The 16,960-nt window shown below is 48.0% G+C and overlaps 1 protein-coding gene across 1 annotated transcript in view; it reads right to left on the bottom strand.

Annotated features, from left to right (window-relative positions):
- Positions 1–15,450, bottom strand: part of TTLL11 (tubulin tyrosine ligase like 11) — a 79,350-nt gene extending 63,900 nt beyond the window's left edge. Inside the window, 1 exon segment of the mRNA XM_048512765.1 lies at positions 15,205–15,450. Within this exon segment, the coding sequence (XP_048368722.1) occupies positions 15,205–15,450 (246 nt within the window).
- Positions 15,451–16,960: the final 1,510 nt, after the last annotated feature.

Here is a 16,960-nt window from a genome sequence, read left to right as displayed (position 1 = left end):
ATTCTTTCTGTGTGTATAAAGTGCCATCAAATTGTGACCCCAGGCAGCGGCTTTCAAGGCAAGGGAGAAGCAGAGTCTTTCTTAGACGTTTGCTGTTGCCCTCCTCTGCAGAGTCTTTCTTAGAGGTCTCCCTTCCAAGTACTATGTAGCTTCCAAAATCTGACAAGATTGGGCTATAGGGTGCCACCTTCCTTCCCTTGAGTCATTTTAGCCTCGGGGGAAAAAGACAGCTAAGAAGGGATGTAATCGAAAATGAATAAAATTATACACATATGAGGTTTATCCAAGGAAACTACCGGTAATTGTAAGGAGTCTCAGGGTACACCATACAAAATGCTTCACCCAGTGCATGCCTATTTCACCTCCATAAGTTGCAGAGCTGGCCATCTGCTTAGATTGCATTTTTTTAAGTCTTAGGTAAAGTCTCCCAGAGGGGAAATGAAAACAAGTAGGCACAATAACTATATAGAACCTCCATTTACAAAGGCAGTCTACCCCTGAATACAAGACACTGAGGACCAACCTGAACGATTTAATTTATCTATCCTGCTGTGAACTTCTTGGGGGCACCTAGCTTGGCCACTGTCTAGCCTTCGGTTTCCCCTGGGCCATTTGAGTCTTATGATCTTCAGTAACAGTTTGAAATTGAAATCGTGCCTGTCAATCCAGAGCATTGGAAAGATGGCGACCTGCCTTTTTATTGCTTTTATAAGCTGTGGGAGAAGAAGATTATAAAGCCAGCCAGATTGGCATTCGGACCTCGTCTCACAACATCATGACAAATCAGATTATCCCAGCCAGAAGATAATTAATGTTGAAAGAAGAGCTAGGAAGATATCGACACAGCTATTCAATCAACAGAGCAAGAGAACCAGGTCGCTAAGGAATGTCCAAGAATTCCAGCAAAGATATTCCCAGAGAGAATCAGAAACCTCCCCCATCACCAAGTAGCCAACTGACTGAGCCCCTTTCTTGTCTTATGAGGTCGGTTCTCCAGCTTGTTCACCCTCCTTGTTCACCCTCCATACTGACTTCAAGTGCACATTAATGGTCCCTGCCCAGTCTGGTGAAAAGAAGAAATGGAGTTAAAAAGCACCTGCATACCAACAGTGCCAGAGAATTTTGCCCAGTAGCTTCAGATAGATGCTTAGATGCTTAGGAACCTCTCAAGATAATTCCTAGGGGGAGGAAGTACAGTTTTCACCAGCTGGAATCTGCTAGATAACTCTCGCTCTGGGATCTTGTCCCAAAACAGCAGATTCAGGATTCTCTTGTCGTTACTGGGCAGCAGGATCAAAAAATGATTTCTTAATAAAGGAGAAGGGGGCATCCAGCAGGAACAGCTTTCTTGAGTAACTTAGGATTGTTTGGAGATTGTTTCCTTTCCTTATCCTGGTGGCTGGTTGCCAACAGGTTTTCCTGGGAAACCAGATTAGATGGGTGTCTAGGTCCTCTAATGTTACCTCTGAGACACCGTCTGTCATCAAGTGTATGATCCCTGCCAATGTATTTGAGACACACATATTCACAGTGCAACAAGGGGAAGGAGACTACCCTGGAGAGATGCCAATGACTTACTACTCTACTGACCACAATTACCAGTCCCAAACACCAAGCCGTTGTCAGTTAAGATAGGCAAGGGCTGGGTGAAGATGTCAGAGCATCCTCACCTTGAAACTTATCTGAGCAAGAGTGACTAGCAGAGGCCAAGGTTCAGGTACTGAGCGGGTTATTAATGTGATCAGGTACTGAGTTCAGGTACTGAGCGGGTTATTAATGTGATCATTACTGGGATATCCAAACTTTCTCTGATGACTCTGCAGGGTGCAAACAAAAGCTCCCCCCCCCCCCCACAACAGTCTCACGGGGTGCAAACAAAATGCCAATGCAAATGGAAGCAGCCAAAGGAACAAATGCATAAAATGAAATGTGATGGTCTACTCATGGATAGCCTACAGAACTTGCTTCCTTCAACTAAAATCACGCTTTACCATTTGAATATACTGCCTGCTACTAACCCTGGGCTTTCTTTCCTCAAAAGTCCTGCGTGCGACATGCTGTTTTCCCCAGTATTGCCACGAACTTCCAACTGCAATAAATATGAAGTGGATTTTTTGTCACTGAAGAAAGGAAGAAGGAAAGATAACCCAGAGAACTGAAGGAACGTCAAGGAAGAAATAAACACTGTGGGGGAAACACCACCAGGAAGCTGGCGCTTGGAAACCTGGTCAGGAGCAACTCGACTATTTGCAGAGCAGGACAAGAACGCGGGTGACACAAAGCTGCCATCACCATGGCAACAGGGACAGAGAAACAAGTACACGCAGGAGCGGCACCTCCAATCCTATACCTCCTGCTTTTGTGCGAGCTGTTTCTATATGCACTTGCATATGTACTGACGTAAATCCCAAATGGCTTCAGTAGGCTGACTCCCTCAATCTGCTTTCTCATTTGCTGCTCTTTATGCCCCAAAAATCTGACTAAGGCCCCTATCTCATTTCCTTCATTTTTTTCCTAACAGTCCACCTACCTCACCCCACCAAAAACCCCGTATGGCACAACCTACTATTCACTTGTTCACAACTTACCGAAACTCAACTCAAATGTATATCTATTGCTACAATTAAGCCACAGCCATCCCTGATCCATTTCCCCACAACTGAATTTTCAGTTACCATTAAATACTGCCTGTGGTAGGTTTTTGAGGCTGTGTGGCCGTGGTCTGGTAGTTTTTGCACCTAACATTTTGTCTGTACCTATAGCTGGCATCTTCCAAGGCATGTCATGTGATATGCCTCTGAAGATGGCAGCCACAGGTGTAAACAAACGTTAGGTGCAAAAACTACCAGACCACGGCCACACAGCCTCAAAAACCTACAACAGCCAGTTGATTCTGGCTGTGGAAACCTTTGACAATACCTGTCCTTAAACACCTTTACACACTCATTTGTGGCATTTATGCTAGTAAGTGCACTGTAGCAGCAAAGAACCAGTATAGTATAATGGTGAAAGCATCAAACTAGGATCGAGGAAACCAAGCCTTGAATCTCCACTTGTGCCAAGGAAGTTCACTGGGTGACCATCCTACTTCATAGTAGAAGCTAAGTAGGCTCAGCCGTGATTAGTACTTGGATCGGAGACCGCCAGAAAAGTTCAGGGTCTTTATACAGAGGCAGGCAATTGCACAACACCTCGGCTTACCTCTTGCCTTGAAACCCGTACGATCATAGGATACCTGTGAGTTGGATGCACCTTGACAGCACCCAATTATTATTAAGCCATATGTATGAAGCCATCCCCTTTGTTCAAATCTGATTTGTGCCATGACTCTCAATCCCTTGTTTCAGTATGGATTCTGTGGATTCATAGGTTTGCAACAAGATTTGGGTTCTGTCCCAAACCTCTGCTTTTCGACTCAGCTATGTGTCTCTCCCTCAAAAGCTCCCATAGCAAAAACAAGGGCTCCCCCTACAGGCCCAACTATTCCCTCCTTCACTTCCAGCTCCGCATACAGAGAACTACTTTCTGCTTTTTTGAGCAAATTATGCTAATTCGGTGATATTATGCAAATCATGTGAGCGGACGTTGGTGTCATCTCGTTCCAAAAGGATTTGTTCAGCGGACTGTTCAGAAGCGTTATCCGTTCTGATTAACACCTCCATACATAATCAACAAGGCTCCCGATTGCACCTTTGCCGGCTTCTTCGGCAAGTCTGTCTGAAATGATCGGATCGTGTTAGAACAAAATCCAATTTTAGCTGACCTTGTTTCCGCTGGCCTCCCCCCCTCAGTGCTGCAAGAAGAAACTCTGGCACCACTCAAGTGAGCAAATTCAAAATCTTCTAGCACCCCATCATACCCAGAAGCCCCCCAAAACCCTCAAGGGACTATATTTGATGGAGTCAATTTTTGGATTTTTCTTCTTAAATCTGAGGGATAAGACCATGGACACTCATGACCTGGTGACATACAGATTAGACTACTGCAATATACTTTGTGTAAGGCTGTCTTTGAAGAGGATTCATAAATGACTATCAGCGCAGAATGGGGCTGGGAACATATTATGGTTTCGTTGAAGGTTTTCATGGCCGATTCAACTGGTTGAGGTGGGTTTTCCAGGCTCTGTGGCCGTGGTCTGGTAGATCTTGTTCCTAACATGTCACCTGCATCTGTGGCTGGCATCTTCAGAGGTGTATCACAGAGAGAAGTCAACAAGACTTCCACCAGACCACGGCCACACAGCCTGGAAAACCCACCAGAACCAACCGTACTATGGACAATTTAAAACATTAATATCTTACTTTTCTCCCAGTCAACAGCACTCAAGCCAGCTTGCGCCAGTGAAACCAGTTAAACGCGCACTTAAAAAAAGCTACAAGTAACGAGAGAACAAGCTGCGTAGCCCATTATAGAAACTGACCTGCATTCACAGGCCACCAAAAACCCATCAGGAAAACTCTTCTTCAAATCTCTGTGAGGCTGGGGCCGGCCTCACATCCTCAGGAAGGCTGCTCCGTAAAATGGGAGCCACCACTGAGAAAACCCGAGCAGAAACAGTTCTCAGTGACCCGAGTAGAAAAACAGTTACAATCCAATGATTGGAGCTGCTTTGCAGGCACACATCTTGTACCACCTTCGGTTCCAGCCCATTTGTTTCCTGGCTCAATTTAAAGTGCAATTTCTTACTCTTAAAGCCCTAAATGGCTTGATGCCAAAGTATTTATAGCCTGTAAAGAGTCTGTTGTCAGAGAGCTTTCTCCCTGTGCCATCCCCTCATGAGGTATGGCAGCCAGCAGAAGAGGAGGGTCTTCCTGGCAGCAGGGCCAAGCCAGGGGAACATTCTCCCACACTGCCTGATGGACTCTTCGGCAGCTGCAGAAACTGGTCCTCTTTCAGGGGACTTTTAAATTTTCAAGATGTTGCTGCTGAATGGCAGAGCTGACGCTTTAGGATGCTGACTTAAAAAAAAACACTGACACCTGTCCGTTTGAAATTGGTGTGTGTACTTTCAGTGCACTGCTTGTTTTTAAACATCCATTATGTACGTTATTGTACATTTTTGCAGCATCCCACTGTTGGAGAAATATTCTTGTAACAATCAAAACAAAAATATAACTGCACCTGGGTTCCAAGAGCATGCGGATGCAACTGCACCAGGAGCCTGGGCTTTTCTGTGATGTTTGGTTTGTAGCACAGATCTCAGTTTACATGGTTTTCGGGTAGGGATGTCAGCTCTGGAAATCCCTAGAAATTTGGGGGTGGAGACTAGGAAGCGTCGTGTGAATTTATTGTATTGTATATGGCCAGAGGCAGTCACAATAAGCCAAATAGATAAAATATGAAATGAAACAAAATAAATAGTTAAATATATAAAGCATAGGAAGGGTAGTGAGGGTATAATGATGTAGAGTAGAGCTCAACCTTCCAAAGCAGCCATTTTCTCCAAGGGAACCAATCTCTGTTGTCTGGGGACCAGTTGTGGTGTAGTGATTATCCGTGAAGAGCCGGTGGATTCTAATCTGGAGAACCGGGTTTGATTCCCCACTCCTCCACCTGAGTGGCAGAGGCTTATCTGGTGAACCAGATGCGTTTCTGCACTCCTACATTCCTGCTGGGTGACCTTGGGCTAGTCACAGTTCTCTCAGGACTCTCTCAGCCCCGCCTACCTCACAAGGTGTCTGTTGTGAGGAGAGGAAGGGAAAGGAGCTTGTAAGCCACCTTGAATCTCCTTAGGAGAGAAAGGTGGGATATAAATCCAAACTCTTTTTCTAATTCTGGGAGATCTCCATTCCCCACCTGGAGATTGGCAAGCCTATTTCTGGGCAACTCTGCCCGTTTACACTGTCCAGTTTGCACTCCAACTAGTGTTGCCATCCAGTCACAATTTTAACAGCCTTAGTGAAAGACGCTTCTCCATAGAAAGGGGGAGTGAATGGTTGTCATTATCCTAGTTTCAACAACTTTTTTCATTAAAGAAAAAGTCAGCATCCTCCAGAGACTGCATGGCTTATCCTACCTTCCTCCAAAGAGCTGTAAGCAGCAAAGCAAGAAGCAATCAAGCCTCCATCCATCAAGCCTGGATGCTGCTTCTAGTTCCAGCTGCTACAGGTGGGGACAAAGGAAGAGGGGGCAGCAGAATCAGGGCCAAGCCATACGAGGAGGATTTAGAAGAGGGCTTTAATCAAATTAATCTTAACTTTATGCATTCTGATCAGTCACTTAACTAAACCTGCAAACACTTGTGTGTGAATGAAAAGGGTACCCCTGGGCAAAAAAGGGGGTCCTTTATTTCAGTTGATGTTCACGGCAAGACCTTCTCCTGCCCTGCTTCCTTCACCTTGGGCCTTGAGTGGCTCACAGACCAGGAGGCTCCCAGTTCAAATCCCTGCAATACAGAGAACACATGAACTGCCAAGAGTCAATTATTTTCGCTGTCAAGTCACATCTGACTTATGGCGACCCCTGGTGGAGTTCTCCAGGCAAGAGAGGTTCAGAGGTGGTTTGCCATTGCCTGCCTCCACGTCACAACCCTGCTTATCATCTGAGGTGTGACCCTACTTAGCTTCTAAGTACTATCTAGAACCAACCCTGCTTAGCTTCTGAGATGTGACAAGATCAGGCTAGCCTGGGCCATCCAGGTAAGGGTAGAAGCCAAATGGTGTGTGTTTATTGTTGGCTAAGGAGATAAGGAACATCTTCAGCCCAGGGTGTATCTATAGAAAATAGTGCCCATGATGTCAGCATGCCATTCGGCATCATCACCCCCCTTGGGTACCTCCCAAGGTCATGCACCTTGTTGCTGGCTCACGGCAGCAGGATCCTCTATCTGAAGCTCTGATGCTCAGTGTGAGGTGGGCATGGCACTGCCAGTGGCTGAGTGGTGCAGAGAGCAAGAAGCAGGCAGAGCAAAATGAGGCATACAGACGATGTGGTTGTAGTGGGCTGGTAGGCAGGCAGGCAGAGATGGTGCCCACCTTCAAGTAGCACCCAGAGCCAGGGATGGAGCGAGGGGCGAAAGCACTAGGTGCACTGGTGCATCCTCCGCCCCTGCCTCGGCAACGTCCGCCCCTGCCCCATCCTGTAACGCCCCTGTAACAGCCCCGGAACGCCCTTGCCACGCCCCCACAGGGGACACACCTGGTGTATCGCACCCCCCTCCCTCTTGGAGCTACGCCTTTGCCCAGAGCACGTGCCATACCTGCCATACCTTAGATATGCCACTATCCTCAGTCTCTTACAGGAAATAGTGTGTAACAGTACAACCAGTTGGCAAAGTTGGGAATAGATTGGCAGAGAAAGAGCTCTGATCCCATAGGGCAGGGGTGGAAAACAAAGCTCTTCTGGTCTGGTGAACCCAAAGGTTTCCTCTCCTTCAATTAGCTACCCACCAGAGATGCTGGATTGCTTTTTCTCTCCCTCCCCCATCACCCATTACAGAGGGCTGTCAGCCTCCAACACAAATGCAGCAGGCAAAAACTTCATGCCTGGTTATGCTGCCGATCAGAAAGACAAACTCGCCACAGAGACTGACAGCTTACACTTAACTTAGCAGCAAGGCAAACAGCTCTGTGGATTCCAGCTGGACGGAGGCTGTTGGCACCATGACATTACATGTGCCAGTCACCTTATTTATTAATTGCTGCCCATTTGCCTTATTCATTCATTTACTACATTTATAACCAGCTTTTTAACTATAAAGTCCTTAAAACGGCTTCAACACTTTACAATACTTTAAACCAGTGGTTCTCAATCTGTGCATCGCAACCCCTTTGGGGGTCGAATGACCCTTTCACAGGGGTCGCCTAAGACTTTCTGCATCAGTGTTCTCCATCTGTAAAATGGATAAATGTTAGGGTTGGGGGACACCACAACATGAGGAACTATATTAAAGGGTCACGGCATTAGGAAGGTTGAGAACCACTGCTTTAAACATATATCAAGATCTTTCATCTCACCTCCGCCACACCTTATTCATAATATTAGTTCCTGTTGTAAAGTAAATAACTGTTTCTCCAGGAATGTGATGCAGGGCAGGGGCGGGGGTGGGCTGCAATGTCCTGAAGGAAAAGCAAAGAGGAGCTACAGAAAGAATCCATTTACTTCACAAAAAAACCTTATGACTCCTTGGCTTCCACCCACCCATGCCCCAAGTAACATAAAGACATGTGCTGGATTTTGTGCACGTCATGATTTCATGGGAGTCCCTGGATGCAAAATTTAGCTTCCTGAGAATTGCTTTTATTGCTTTCAAAAGAAATCAAGTTTCTAGCCCTTAGGGTAGGATATACTTTCATATATCACCAGAACGTTCAAACAAGAATTCCAGGGACTTATTGGCCTCCTCTGGAACCAACAAAACCAGCTACAATTATACAAAATAGCAGAATAAATTATATAAAAGACAGGGAAATCTGCTTACACAAAAACACAGACTTGGCAGCTATGAAGAAAGCAGGCAACTATGAAGAGAGCAGGCAATTCGGGGAGGTGACCTTTTGTTAGGCCAAAACAAAAGGTCGCCTTCCCAAATCGACAGGTACCAGCTTTTAAGATCCTCTTCAGACCTCTCTTAAGACAGGTGTAGCTGGGTAGCAGGGAAAAGGCCTTTTCAATTATACTGACCAGACATTTTAAAAAAAAAAAACCTCAGTGCTGCCTTTCATGCAATTTACAAACCAAAACGTTAAGACTATTATCATCACGGCTATTAGGAATGTTACCAATAATCGCAAACATTTGTGAACAATTACAAGCATACGAAGTACTGCACATCCAGTATCTTGTTGAACTCTTTATGCCTGCCCAGTAAGGTAGGCCAGTATTGTCTCCACACTGCAGATGGGATGAGAACAGCAGTGAGAGAGGGGCCTGCCCAAGGCCAACTAGTGAATCCCTAGCAAAGGCTCAGTTCCAACCAGGTGCTGCTTGCTTTGTAGCTCAGCTTTTGAAAATCCATTGAAATTTAAAGTATCACATAAAACGGATCTTCAGATCAGGCCAGGAGGAGTCCAACAGCCAATCCGTCACAGGAAATGAAGGAGTGGGGATGAAACACAGAAAACTCTCCCAATGCCAAAGCTCAGGAGAACTGGGTATCCTGAAAACAACAAAGTTGGTACCAGGTAGGTCTCCCTTTGATGGGAGTTCCATGAACTGGGTTCATCCACAGAAAAATTCCCTCTAAGCTGCTACATACATAACTTTTGATGGCAGAGGGCTTCCAAAAATGAACTTAGCAGGATGACCAGATACAGGCCTAGTTCAGGAAGCCGAGTTGCAAACTGTTTAGCAGTGAGGGTTACATATTTATTTATTTATTTATTTATGTATGTATGTATGTATGTATGTATGTATTTATTTATTTATTTATTTATTTATTTATTTATTTATTTATTTATTGTATTTGTATACCGCCCTCCCCGAAGGCTCAGGGCGGTTTCCAACAAAATTAAAATTTAAAACATCATATATATAAGTTAATTAAAATACATAAAATATTAAACTAGAGATGGCTTCAGCTATTCTATTCCCCCTTTTATGAACCCACGGGAGGCCAGATGTTTGCTTTTTATCGCGGTTGATATCATCCCGGCTGGCCAAACGCCTGGCGGAACAGGTCCGTTTTACAGGCCCTGTGGAAACTTTGTAAATCCCGCAGGGCCCTGATCTCACCTGGAAGCCTGTTCCACCAGGTAGGGGCCAGAGCCGTAAAAGCCCTGGCCCTTGTAGAGGCCAGCCGGATCGCCTTGGGGCCAGGGATTACCAGTAGGTCCGCCTCTGATGAACGGAGGGGCCTAGAAGGGCGATATAGGGAGAGACGGTCCCTTAGATATGCAGGGCCAAGGCCGCGAATGGCTTTAAAGGTCAAAACCAAAACTTTAAACATGACCCGGTACTCGATCGGCAGCCAGTGCAGTTGGTATGTTGCTCCGGAAAGGAGTCTGGCTGCCGCATTCTGTACGAGTTTCAGTTTCCGGATCATGGCCAAAGGTAAGCCCGCGTAGAGCGAGTTACAGTAGTCTAATCTAGAGGTGACCGTGGCATGGATCACAGTGGCCAGATCAGAACGGGAGAGATACGGGGCCAGTTGCCGTGCCTGCCGCAGATGGTAAAAAGCTGCCTGGGCTGTCTGGGTGACCTGGACCACCAATGATAGAGATGGATCCAGAGTCACCCCCAGGCTCTTGGCGGACGAAGTTAGTTTTAACGTCTCGCCAAGAAGGGTAGGCAGGCCAAAGGCCACCGGACACTCCCCCCGGTCCATATTTCACATCTCTGTTGAAGATGTTTCTACCTTGCACATCAAGCATAGCCTGTTGGGAATTTTCTGTTGTGTAGATAAAACCCATGATTCCTTTTTCCCCCTCAATGTTTTCTGACTCCTAGGACTGAAATTTTCTGGTAAAATGTATGCACTCCTCAAGGTCATTTGAGAGCAAATAAATATATGTGGAAATAGTGCACAAGGTGTGTGTAAATAACGCGTACATTGCCTACAAACAGCACAGGCATCTGCAATACAAATTAAGCTACAAAACCAACAACAGAAAGATTGACAAAAAAGAGGGGCAGGTTATAAAATAAACAAAATGGGGAGAATTCCTCATTCCTTCACTTTAGGACTTCAATGGACACCTCCCGCAGGAGAGAATCCTCTCCCTAGAGAACTCTGGTCAGCATTGCACAGTCCTAGCTATGCTTGATGTGCAAGGTAGAAACATTTCCTGCTGATCTGAGCTGCGATCTCAGCTTCTGTTTCTGTCTTCTCACATGCCACTTGCTGTTTTTTACCATCTGTTATTTAATGTTGTTTAATGATCAGCTGTTGATTATTTTTATTGACTGCTGTTTGTTTATTGTTTTATTAGGATTTGATTGGGGGCTTTTCTTTATTTTACTGGAATCTGCTTTAGGGGAAAACCTTTTGGAGGGAGGGGGGAGTGGCTGAAATATTTCAGTAAGTTTGGCCAAAGTTTTATCAGCTTCTCTCTCCAGATGACCCGAATGCCAGCATGAACCAGGGCTCAGACAACTTCCTTTTAGGCCCAGACACAGGATCACAGAGTTGGAAGGGGCCATACAGGCGATCTAGTCCAGGGGTCTGCAACCTGCAGCTTTCCAGATGTTCAGGGACTACAAATCCCATCAGCCCCTGCCAGTTGGCCATACTGGCAGGGGCTGATGGGAATTGTAGTCCATGAACATCTGGAGAGCCACAGGTTGCAGACCCCTGATCTAATCCAACCCATAAGAACATGCCAGCTGGATCAGACCAGAGTCCATCTAGTCCAGCTCTCTGCTACTCGCAGTGGCCCACCAGGTGCCTTGGGGAGCTCACATGTAGGATGTGAACGCAATGGCCTTCTGCGGCTGTTGCTCCCGAGCACCTGGACTGTTAAGGCATTTGCAATCTCAGATCAAAGAGGATCAAGATTGGTAGCCATAAATCGACTTCTCCTCCATTAATCTATCCAAGCCCCTTTTAAAGCGATCCAGGTTAGTGGCCATCACCACCTCCTGTGGCAGCATATTCCCCCTGCTCAATACAGGATCAGCCTACCTAGAGCATCCTTGACAAATGTTCATCCAGCTGTTGCCTGAAGACGGCCAGAGAAGGGGAGCTCACCACCTCTCTAGGCAGCCAAGTCCACTGCTGAGCTACTCTCACTGTAGGGAAAAAAACCCTAATGTCCAGCCAGTACCTTTGTGCCTGTAATTTATATCCATTATTGTGAATCCTATCCTCTGCTGCCAACAGAAACAGCTCCCTGCCCTTCTCTAAGTAATGCCCTTCAACTACTTAAATAGATCAATCATGTCCCTCCCTCATCCTCTACTTCTCCGAACTGAACATTTCCCTCCACCTGACCTTGTAGGACTCGATTTCCCTGATCCTCCTCCTCACTCTCCACTGCACCATCTCCATTCTTTCTACATCCTTTTTGAAGTGAGGCCTCCAGAATTGCTCACAGTACTCCAGGTACAGTCTAATCAGTACACAGTGGAGCTATGACATCTTGCAGCTTGGATGTTATGCCCCTGTTAACACTTCCCAAAACTGCATTAGCCTTTTTTGCTGCCGCGTTCCACTGACTGCTCATATTCAGCTTCCAGTCCACACATATCTCTAGATCCTGTTCACACACCGTGTTACCCAGAAGTACATCAGAACATCATTCCACTACGATCAGTTATGGACTCCTGAGACCAGTACACACTTTTCTTCCCCTCCCACTCTTCAGCACACCCCAACCTGAGTGCCTAATTGGATGCTAAGGCAGACACAGATGGGACTGCCACCACTCCACCCCTTTCCCCCTTCTTTCCAGTGAAAAAGCTCCCTGCTGTCACTGTGGAGCACATTCCACCACACTCCCTCCTCAAGGCACTAGTTGTCAGCTGCAGGAGATGGGGCATTTCACCCCCACAATAACATCACAAAGTCCAACAGTCAGTATGAGGACGGGAGGGGGGAGAAACATGCAGGGAAAGAATCCCCTCTTGCAATATCTGCTTCACCTCTCAGTTTGTTTCTAGCGTGGGTTGTGCACTTTTCTCAGAGGACGAAGCTCCATTACTCTTTTGAAGGCCTTTGACACTGCAAATAGATCTTTATCACCTGCATCATTGTCGAACTTTTAAAATGTCTGACAACCCCTTGAATGCAGGATGAGGCACATTCCAATAAGCGTGTGCAGCCTTGGAAAGTTCATTTGGTCAGCAAGCAGAGCAGCAAATACAATGATGTAGAGCCAGGATCAAATGCAGCCTGACGCATCAGGGCAAAGACCAGACCGTGCGCACGCCTACCACCATTCTCAGAAAACAAATGGTAGCACTAAATACCGTGAGTCTTCAGAATCATGCCTGAATATCTCAAGTTTTCATTTCTTTTTTAATGTTTGGAAATGGATGGACTAGAAGAAGAATGTGCCAGCGAGGCGCAACTGACTCATAGTGACTCCATTCACAGAGCAAACCAGCAGAGGTGGTTTGCCACTGCCTTTCTCCATGTAGCAACCCTTGACTTTGTTGGTAGTCTCCCATATACTGACCAGGGCTAACCTTGCTTAGCCTTTGAACCAACTGTGGAATGCTGGGATTTTTGGCTCAGAACTAGACGTTTGGGGAAAATATTTTTAAAACATTTAGTGTGGAGTATGCACAGCTGTTAACAGATCCTCACTAGCTTTGAGATGAAGGAAATGCATATGTCAACAAAGCCTTCTGACAGTTTTTTAACGTTGTCTATTAAAGATGTGGAAAGTGGCCACAATGACCGGATTGAGCAAAATGAGTTCTTGTGGCTACGTTGCAGGGCAACTGCATAAAAGAACTCCACAGTACAAAGTTTGTTCCTTGAAATCACAAAGAGACAGGAAGAGGTGAAAACAGAACGGAAAACTCATAAGAGCAGCACCTGGAGGAGGGCAGGTAAGATAAGGGAAGGCAGTCCCACAAGGGGGAAAAGATGCTGAGGGAAAAGCAGGAAAAAAGTTTGATAGTCTGTGTACATTGCTGTGACTTTATAGGGGCTGGTCATACAATTTAACTTAAGAAGATCCCCAGCTTCTATTTACTGTAAAATGAGGCCCAGTGTCTAGTCCTTGGGCTGAGGAGTGTGAAAGCCATGGCCAACATCTAATGAAATTCAGAAGCTGGCTGGCTGGCTGGCTGAAATACCCACTAGTTTAGTTCCTTGAACATCCCATATGACTGACAGAATACTGCAGGACAGTGCCAGGGCAGAGATTAATAACCCTTGTTCCTTATTCTTGTTGTTCTTATAAGAATCTGGCCCCCTCCCAGGGGTGGTCTTAAGCAACAAGCAACTGGGGCAGCTTCCTCAGGTCCCATACTAGAGGAATCCCCAGTTGCCCTCAAAGCCTGACGGGGGGAGAGGGGAGGGAAGGAAGGAAGGAAGGAAGGAAGGAAGGAAGGAAGGAAGGAAGGAAGGAAGGAAGGAAGGAAGGAAGGAAGGAAGGAAGGAAGGAAGGAAGGCAGGCAGGCAGGAAGGAAGGAAGGAAGGAAGGAAGGAAGGAAGGAAGGAAGGAAGGCAGGCAGGCAGGCAGGCAGGCAGGCAGGCAGGCAGGCAGGCAGGCAGGCAGGCAGGCAGGCAGGCAGGCAGGCAGGCAGGCAGGCAGGCTCCCGCTCTCCTTGCACTGGTCCTGTTTGGAGCTTGGGCATTTGACTGCTTTACTCACACTTACCCAGTTCAGAGGTAGTGGCAGAGCAAGGGTTTGGGTCCAGGATGGTCCGGGGGGTGGGGCTGGGGGACTGGGAAAGTGATCCCACTGTGGAGGGGGTGGTTAACCTGGACTTTTGCCCAAGGCCTCCATGGCTATGTTAAAATGAGACGGAATGTTGGGAGCTGACATGGACAGGCAAAGCATGCAGCAGCTGTGCATGAACAGAGCGTGATGGGATGGGGCATCATGATTCCAATCTTGTTGTTTTTGTAATCCGTTTTTTTTACTATTGTTGTACTGTTGTCTATGCCAATAAAGGCTTGCTTGCTTGTATGATTCCAATCTTACAATGAATGTGAAGAACAAGACCCTAATAAGATGTCCTGACAAGGTGCCCTTTTCAACAACTACTTTGGCACAAGCCATATCTTTGGACTTTGGTCAAGTTTTACTGCTTCTGGACTAGAGATTGAAACAGTACCCAGGAGGGACCTCCTTAGGTGCGGGGGGCGGGGGGGGGGAGCTCAACATCAAGATACCAGTCTTGCACCCAAAAACTCAAGACTCTCTGGCCTTAGACCAAAAGGTGCCCCAAGTCCAGTTAATGGGCTCATTTATACTTAAAACTGACCCAGAGGAAAGGCTTGTCTTTGCCCAAGATCTGGAAAGCCCTGCCAGTCAGAATATCTAACTCTGAACTTAGGAACTGGGCCAGGTAGTGGAGTGCCTGTTGTTGCATGCAGAAATCCCTGGTTTGGTTCCCTGCACCTCCAGGTAGAGCACCTCAGGCCTTTCTCCGACTGCCTAGCAGTCCAGGCTGAGCTGTGCGGGCATCAGGCAGCGCGCTCCCGTGGCTCTGAGCCTCGCACGCAAAGGTCGTCGGTTCAATCCCTGGCTCTGCGGCGACAGATGGCGCTGCCAGGCCGGGCCAATCCGCTGAGCTGGGGGGAGGCCAGGGCAACTCGGGGCGCCCCCCCCTCCGCCGCCGCCGCCGCCCCCTGCGCACCCCGCTCACCTCCCTCCAGCGCAACTGGCGCAGGCTCCTCTTGAGCGCCTCCAGCGAGGTGCGCGCTTTGGAGCTGTCCACGGTGACGGTCCGGCGGAGGCGCGGTTGCGCCTTGGCTCCGCCTCGCCGCCCGCCCGAGCCTCGCGTCTTCCCGCGGGCGGCCGCAGCGGGGGCCGGGACCGCCTTGGCCGGCTGGGCAGCAGCCTCCTCCGCTTCCGGCTGGGCCTCGGCCGGGGTTCCTGGCGGCGGCTCCATGCCGGCGGGCCGGCGCTGCTGCTGCTGCTGCTCCGCCTGCCGCCGCCGGGAAAACTGAGCATGCTCCCCGGTGCCGCCTCCGCCCCCTCCGCCGGCCGAGCCGTTGCCCCGGCGCCGCTGCTTGCAGGCCGGCCTCCCCGGGGAGGGGGCACCCCCTGCCGGACAAGCCGCTCCTCGGCCTCCTGGAGAGCCGGACCGCCGGGGGCTGCAGGGCGCGCCTACGCCGCAGGGGGAGCTGGCGAGCGGCCACCTGGCAGCACTGCAGGGCCTCCTCCCGCGCCCGCTTGCTCGCAAGGAAGCCTCGGCATTCGTGACTCCACCCATTGCGGGCCCGTCCGGCTGTCGTGCCCCGTTTGAACCGGCCGAGGAGCGCGAAGAGCAAGCACCGGCAGCTGCTTGTCCCGGCACCGGGCCTTCTGGAAACGCTCGGCCAGGAGTCATAGAGCTGGCTTTGCGCACAAAGGCCTTACTCGGTTGGTTCTGCCGTGAAGTCACCTTTGGCAACCGCCTTCCTCCTGTCTGTCCCCCCGCCCCCCGTAGAGGATAATAGCGCTGGTCTACTTTACGAGACTGTTGTATGTACCTTGAAAGTGCTGTGATAATGACAGGTATTATGGCGTGATCTAGTGGAGTGACCCCAGATTGAAAGGTTCTCTGTTCAAGTCTAGTCAACTGAGTGGCCTTAGTAACCACGTGCTATCCAAGTACTGGTGGTTGACCAGATAAGGGTAAGCATCAGTCTGGCTGGAGAAATTTGTCTCCTCCTTGCCTACCGCACATCCATAATAAATGATTGATATTTATTGTCATTGACAAGGACCTTGACCTTGACAAGGACCGACCAGTCTTCTTAGAAGTAACATAAAATTGCTGTGTGTTTTCAGGATGGTGGTGGCAACCATCTCTTGTGTTAAGAAGGCTATGGGTGGATCCACTGAGCACACACAACCTGCCCCTGAAGCCTACTGTTGATGCCACCTCCTTGTAGACTCTTTCTGGAGAAGGATCAGATGGGAAGCATCAAGGACTTAGGGAGGGCAGAAGGCAGCCACAATACTAGCTGGTGGAGAAGGTTAAAATAAGTGTTTAAACGAGTTTGCAAATAATTTAAAAGAATTGCAATGGCTGCCTGATGGACCAACTAGCTGCTCTCAAACCCTGCCCAACCACTAAGGACCTCTTCCCAGTGTGAAGTATGTTCCCCCACTTCTAAAGGGTCAATGGGTGCCTACCTTAGACAGAGTTGTCTCGGTCCTGGCACCTTGTCTTTGGAGTTCCTTCCCCACAACTGTGCATCAAGCAAACAAATCTGATGAGCTTTAGGAACCAGATAAAAATATTTTGGCTTTCCCAGACTTTTGTGGCATGTCAATGTGGCTAAATTGTGATTTGTTTTTGTTGCTGTTGACCCTTGATGTTGCTGGGGGGATGGGTTTAATGCCATGCATTAGATGCCTTTTATGCTGGACAGTTGTGTATTTGTTCCATTTTACTGATGGTGTTGTACTGC

This window comes from Sphaerodactylus townsendi, linkage group LG12, assembly GCF_021028975.2.
Source record: "Sphaerodactylus townsendi isolate TG3544 linkage group LG12, MPM_Stown_v2.3, whole genome shotgun sequence".
Taxonomy (NCBI): Eukaryota; Metazoa; Chordata; class Lepidosauria; order Squamata; family Sphaerodactylidae; genus Sphaerodactylus; species Sphaerodactylus townsendi.
The sequence above is the reverse complement of the archived record's forward strand: the minus strand, read 5'-3'. Positions and strand labels throughout refer to the sequence as shown.